The 6950-nt window shown below is 47.0% G+C and overlaps 1 protein-coding gene across 1 annotated transcript; it reads left to right on the top strand.

The window, feature by feature from the left end:
• Positions 1–3590: 3590 nt before the first annotated feature.
• LOC136840398 (suprabasin-like) lies at positions 3591–4879 on the top strand. Its single transcript, XM_067107078.1, has 2 exons — positions 3591–3736; positions 4348–4879. The coding sequence occupies exons 1-2, from the start codon at positions 3591–3593 to the stop codon at positions 4877–4879; spliced, it is 678 nt and encodes a 225-aa protein (XP_066963179.1).
• Positions 4880–6950: the final 2071 nt, after the last annotated feature.

The following is a 6950-nucleotide window of genomic DNA, read 5'->3' as shown; positions in this document are numbered from 1 at the left end:
TTGGGAATGTTGCGTGAGTGTGGAAATAGGGAGGTTGGTAGTGTGAGTGGAAAATGGGAATGTGGTGTGAGTGGGGGAACTGGGGAGGGTGGTGGTGTGAGTGGTAAATGGGAATGTGCTGTGAGTGGGGGAACTTGGGAGGGTGGTAGTGTGAGGGGAAAATGGGAATGTGGTGAGTGGGGGGAACTAGGGAGGGTGGTAGTGTGAGTGAGTGAACCAGGGAGGGTAGTGCAAGTGGAAAATGGGGAAGGGATATGGATGGGGGAAATAGGGAGCGTGGCAGTGAGTGTTGAAAATGGGGAAGTGGTGTGAGTGGGGAAACTAGGGAGGGTGGTAATGTGAGTGGAATATGGGATTGTGGTGTGAGTGGGGGAACTATGGAGGGTGGCAGTGCGAGTGGAAAGTGGGAGTTTTTTGTGAGTGGGGGAACTAGGGAGGGTGGTAGTGTGAGTGGCAAATGCGAACGTGGTGTTAGTAGGGGAAATAGGGAGGGTGGTAGTGTGAATGGAAAATGAGAATGTGGTGTGAGTTTGGGAAATAGGGACGGTTATAGAATGAGTGGAAATTGGGAATATGGTGTGAGTTGGGGAAATAGAGACTGTGGTAGTGTGAGTAGAAATTAGGAATGTTGTGTTAGTGATGGAAATAGGGAATTTATTTGTGTTATTGGGAAATGGGAATGTGGTGTGAGTGTGGGATATAGGAAGGATGGTAGTGTTAGTGGGAAATGGGAATGTTGTGATACTGAGGGAAATAGGCAATATGGTAGTGTCAGTGGGAAATGTGAATGTGGTGTGAGTGGGTGAAATAGGGAGGGTGGTAGTGTCAGTGGAAACTGGGATTTTGGTGTGAGTGCGGGAAATAGGGAGGGTGGTAGTGTGAGTTGAAAATGGGAATGTAGTGAGGGCGGGTGAAACAGGGAGGGTGGTAGTGTGAGTGGAAAGTGGGAATGTGGTGTGAGTGGGGGGAAATAGGGAGGTTGTAGTGTGAGTGAAAAATGGGACTGTGGTGTTCGTGGGGAACTAGGGAGGGTGGTAATGTGAGTGGGGGAAATAGTGAGGGTGGTAGTGTGAGTGGAAAATGGTGAAGTGGTGAGAGTGGGGGATATGGGGAGGCTGGTAGTGTGAGTGGAAAATCGGGAAGCGGTGTGAGTGGGGGAACTAGTGAGGGTGATAGTGTGAGTGGGAAAAGGGAATGTGATGTGTGTGGGGTAAATAGAGAGGTTGGTAGTGTGCATGGAAAATGGGAATGTGGCATAAGTGGGGGAAACTAGGGAGGGTGGTAGTGTGAGTGGGGGAAATAGGGAGGGTGGCCGTGTTATTGGAAAATGGGAATGTGGTGTGAATGGGGGACATAGGAAGGGTGGTAGATGAATGAAAATGGGAATGTGGTGTAAGTCGGGGAAATAGGGAGGGTGGTATCCTGAATGGAAAACGGAAATGTGGATTAAATAGAGGAAATGGGGAGGGTAGTTGGGTGAATGAAAAATGGGAATGTGGAGTGAGTGGAGGAAATAGAAAGGGTGGTAGAGTGAATGGAAAATGGGAATATGGTGTGAGTGGAGGAAATTGGGTGGATGGGTGGTAGTTTGAATGGAAAATAGGAACATGGGTCGAGTTGGGGAAACAGAGAGTATGGGAGTGTGAATGGAAAATAGGAATGTGGTGTGAGTGGGGGAAATAGGGAGGGTGGTAGTGTGAATGAAGAATGGGAGTGTGGAGTAATTTGGGGAAACAGAAAAGGTGGTAGTGTGAACAGAAAATGGGAATGTGGAGTGAGTGTGGGAAATGGGGAGGGTAGTAGTGTGAATGTAAAATTGGAAAGTGGAGTGAATGAGGGAAATAGAGAAGGTGGTAGTTTGAATGGGAAATTCGATTGTGGAGTGAGTGGGGGAAATAGGGAAGGAGGTAGTGTGAATGGAAAATGGTGAAGTGGAGTGAGTGGGGAAAATAGGGAGGGTGATAGCACGAATGGAATTTGGAAATGTGGAGTTAGTGTGCGAAATAGGGAGTGGTGGTAATGTGAATGGAAAATGGGAATGTGGAGTGGGTTGGAAAAACAGGGAGTGTGGTAGTGTGAATGGAAAATGGGAATGTGGAGTAAAGAGGGGAAATAGGGAGGTTGGTAGTGTGAATGATATATGCAATGCAGAGGGAGTGGGGGAAATAGGGATGTTGGAAGTTTGAATGGAAAATGGCAATGAGGAGTGAGTGGGCGAAATGGGGAGGGAAGGTGTTTGAATGGAAAATGGGAATTTGAAGTGAGTGGGGGAAATAGAGAGGGTTGTAGTGTGAATGGAAAATATGAATGTGGAGTGAGTGGCGGAAATAGGGACGGCTTTAATCTGAATGCAGCATGAGTTGGGGTAATAAGGAGAGTGGTAGTGTAAATGGAATATGGGAATTTAGTGTTAGCGAGGGAAATAGGGAATGTGGTAGTTTTAGTGGAAAATGGGAATGTGGTGTGAGTGGGGGAAACAGGGAGGGTGGTAGTGTGAGTGGAAAATGGGAATGTGGTGTGAGTGGGGGAAATAGGGAGGGTGGTAGTGTAAGTGGAAAATGGGAATGTTGTGGTATTGAGGGAAATAGGGAATGTGGTAGTGTTAGTGGAAAATGTGATTCTGGTATGATTGGGGGAAAAGGGAGGGTGGGAGTGTGAGTGGAAAATATGAATGTGGTGTGAGTTGGGGAAATAGGGATGGTGGTAGCATGAATGGAAAATGGGAATGTTGTGTGAAATTTGGAAATAGGGAGTGTGGAAGTGGTAGTGGAAAACGGGATTGTGGGGTGAGTTGGGGAAATGGGGAGGGTGGCAGTGATAATGGAAAATGTGAATGTGGTGGGAGATACAGCCATTCCAGTAAAATTCTTAAAACTTTAAAAACAAAAACAGGAATGGCTTTTTCAGAACAGAAGTAACATAGGAATATACAGCTACAGCGAAATTACAAGTTTTGAATTTTGTCAAGATGTGGGTGGAAAATGGGAATGTAGTGCGGGTGGGGAAATAGGGATGGTGGTAGTTTGAATGGAAAATAAGAGTGCGGTTTGAGTGGAGGAATTTGGTGGGGTGGTAATGTGAGTGGAAAATGGGAATGTGGTGTGATTGGGGGAAATAGGTAGGGTGGTGGCGTCAATATAAAATGGGAATGTGGTGTGAGTGGGGGAAATACAAAGGGTGAAAAAGAGGGAGTGGTTGTGTGAGTGGACAATGGGAATGTGGTGTGAGTGGGGGAAATACAAAGGGTGAAAAAGAGGGAGTGGTTGTGTGAGTGGACAATGGGAATGTGGTGTGAGTGGGGGAAATACAAAGGGTGAAAAAGAGGGAGTGGTTGTGTGAGTGGACAATGGGAATGTGGTGTGAGTAAGGGAACTAGGGTGTATGGTAGTTTAAGTGGGGGAGTTAGGGAGGGTGGTAGTGTGAGTAGAAAATGGGGAAGTGGTGTGAGTGGGGGAAATAGGGAGGGTGGTAGTGTGAGTGGAAAATAGGAATATGGTGTGAGTGGGGGAAATAGGGAGGGTAGTAGTGTGAGTGGAAAATGAGAATGTGGTGAGTGGGGGAACTAGGGATGGTGGTAGTGTGAGTGGAAGATGGAAATGTGGTGTGAGTGGGGAAATACGGAGGGTGGAGGAGTGAATGGTAAATGGGAATGTGGTAGTGTCAGTGGGAAATCGGAATTTGGTGTGAGTGCGGAAAATAGTGATGGTGGTAGTTTGAGTGGGAAATGGAATGTGGTGTGAGTGGGGGAAACAGGGAGGGTGGTTGTGTGAATGGAAAATGGGAATGTGGTGTGAGTGGGAGAAATATGGAGGTTGGTAGCGTGTATGCAAAATGGGAATGTGGTAGTGTCAGTGGGAAATGGGAATGTGATGTGAGTGGGAGAAATAGGGAGGATTGTAGGGTGGTAATTTGAATGGAAAATAGGAATGTTGTGTGAGTGGGGGAATTAGGGAGGGGGTAGCGTTAGTTGGGGAATTAGTGAGTTGGTAGTGTGAGTGGAAAATGGGGAAGTGGTGTAAGCGTGGGAAATAGGGAGGGTGGTAGTGTGAGTGGAAAATCAGGAAGCGGTGTAAGTTGTGGAATTAGTTAAGATGGCAGTGTGATTGGAAAATAGGGAAATGGTGTGAGTCGGGGAACTTGGGAGGGTGGTAGTGTGAGTGGAAAATGGCGAAGTGGTGTGAGTGGGGGAACTTGGGAGTGTGTTAGTGTGAGTGGAAAATGGGGAAATGGTGTGAGTTAGGGAACTTGGGAAGGTGGCAGTGTAAGTGGAAAATGGCGAAGTGGGTTGAGTGGGGGAATTTGGGAGGGTGGTAGTTTGAATAGAAAATGGAAATGTGGTGTGAGCAGGGGAAATAGGGAGGGTGATAGTGTGAGTGGAAAATGGGAATTTGGTGTGAGTGGGGGAACCAGGGAGAGCGATAGCGTGGCTGGAAAATGGGAATGTGGTGTGAGTTGGGGAAATACGGCGGTTGGTAGCATGAATGATAAATGGGAATGTGGTGTGAACTGGGGAAATAGGAAGGGTGGTAATGTGAATGGAAAATGGGAATGTGGTGTGTGTAAGGAAAATAGGGAGGGTGGTAGTATGAATGGAAAATGGGAATTTGGTGTGAATAGGGGAAATATGGAAGGTGGTAGTGTGAATGAAAAATGGGAATGTGGAGTGAGATTGGAAAGCGTGAATGTGGTGTGTGTTGGGGAAAATATGGGGGGTGGTAGTGTGAGTGTAAAATGGGAATATGGTGTGAATGGGGCCATTAGGGAGGCTGGTAGTGTCAGTGGAAAATGGGAATATGGAGTGAATGGGGCCATTAGGGAGGCTGGTAGTGTAAGTGGAAAATGGGAATGTGGTTTTGAGTGGGGGAACTATGGAAGGTGATAATGTGAGTGGCGGGTCTAGGGAGGTTGGTAGTGTGAATGGAAAATTGCGAAGTTGTTTGAGTAGGGGAACTAGGGACGGTGGCAGTGTGAGTGGAAATTGGCCACATGGTGTGAGTAAGGGGACTTGGGAGGTTGGTTGTGTGAGTGGAAAATGGGAATGTGGTGTGAGTGGGGGAATTAGGGATCGTGGTAGCATGGGTGGAAAATGGGAATGTGGTTTGAGTTTGGGAAATATGGAGGGTGGTAGCGTGAATGGAAAATGGGAATGTGGTGTGAGTGGGGGAAATAGCGAGGGTGGTAGTGTGAATGGAAATTGGGAATGATGTGTTAGTGAGGGAAACCGGGACAGAGGTAGCGTGAATGGAAAATGGGAATTATGTGTGAGTGGGGGAAATACGAAGGGTGGTAGCTTGAATGGAAAATGGGAATGTGGAGTGAGTGGGGGAAATAGGGAGGGTGGTAGGGTGAATGGAGAACGGGAATGTGGTGTGAGTGGAGGAAATAGGAGGGGTGGTAGCTCGAATGGAAAGTATGAAAGCAGTGTGAGTGGTGGAAATAGTTAGCTTGGTAGTGTGAATGGAAAATGGGAATGTGGGGTGAGTGGGACTTGTAGGGAGGGTGGTAATGTAAATGAAAAATAGGAGTCTGGAGTGAGTGGGGGAAATAGGGATGTTGGTAGTGTGAATGGAAAATGGGAATGTAGGGTAAGTGGGGGAAATAGGGAGGGTGGTTGTATGAATGGAAAATGGGAAATTGGAGTGAGTGGGGGAAATCTGGAGGGTGTTAGTGTGAAAGGAAAATCGGAATGTGGAGTGAATGGGGGGGAATACAGAGGGTGGTAGCGTAAATGGAAAATGGGAATGTGGTGTGAATGGGGGAAATACAGAGGGTGATAGCGTGAATTTAAAGTGGGAATGTGGTGTGCGTGGGGTAAATATGGAGGGTGGTAGTAAGAATGAAATGTGGGAATGTGGTGTTAGTGGGGGAAATAGGGAGGGTGGTAGCGTGTATGGAAAATGGGAATGTGGAGTGAGTGGGGGAAATAGGGAGGAAGGTGGTGTGAATGAAAAATGGAAATGTGGAGTGAGTGGGGGAAATAGGGAGGGTGGTAGGGTGAATGGAAAATGGGAATGTTGTGTGAGTGGAGGAAATTGGGAGGGTGGAGTGTGGATGGAAAATGGGAATGTGGTTTGAGTGGTGGAAATAGAGAGTGTGGTATTGTTAATGGAAATTGGGAATGTGGTGTGAGTGGGGGACATGGTAGTTTGAATGAAAAATGGGAGTGTGGAGTGAGTGGGAGAAATAGGGTGAGTGCTAGTGTGAATGGAAAATGTGAATGTGGAGTGAGTGTGGGAAATCGTGAGGGTGGTAGTTTGAATGGAAAATGGGAATGTGGAGTGAGTATGGGAAGCAGGGAGGGTGGTAGTGTGGATGGAAAATGGGAATGTGGAGTGAGTTGGAGAAACGGTGAGGGTAGTGGTGTGGATGGAAAATGGGAATGAGGTGTATTTGAAATGGGAAAGTGGGTGAGTTGGGGAAGTAGGGAGTGTGGTAGTGTAAATGGCAAATGTGAATGTGGTGTGAGTATGGGTAATAGGGAGGGTTGTAGTGTGAATGGAATGTGGGAATGTGGAATGAATGCAGGAAATTGGGAGGGTGGTATTGTGAATGGAAAACGGGAATGTGTAGTGAGTGGGGAATAGGGAGGTTGGTTGTTGAACGGAAAATTTCAATGTGGAGTGAGTGAGGAAAACAAGGAGGTTGGTAGTGTGAATGAAAAATGGGAATGTGGAGCGAGTTGGGGAAACAGGGAGTATGGTAGTGTGGATGGAAAATGGGAATGTGGAGTTAGTGGGGGAAATAGGGAGGGTGGTAATTTGAATGGAAAATGGGAATGTGGACTGAGTGGGGAAAACAGGGAGGGTGGTAGTATGGATGGAAAATATGAATGTTGAGTGTTTGGGGAAATAGAGAGGTTGGTAGTGTGAATGGAAAATAGGAACGTGGGGTGACTGTGGGAAACAGTGAAGGTGGTAGTGTGAATGGAAAATGGTTAAGTGGAGTAAGTT

This window comes from Macrobrachium rosenbergii, chromosome 7 (assembly GCF_040412425.1).
Source record: "Macrobrachium rosenbergii isolate ZJJX-2024 chromosome 7, ASM4041242v1, whole genome shotgun sequence".
Classification (NCBI taxonomy): domain Eukaryota; kingdom Metazoa; phylum Arthropoda; class Malacostraca; order Decapoda; family Palaemonidae; genus Macrobrachium; species Macrobrachium rosenbergii.
Note: the sequence above shows the minus strand (reverse complement) of the source record. Positions and strands in the feature narration are given on the sequence as shown.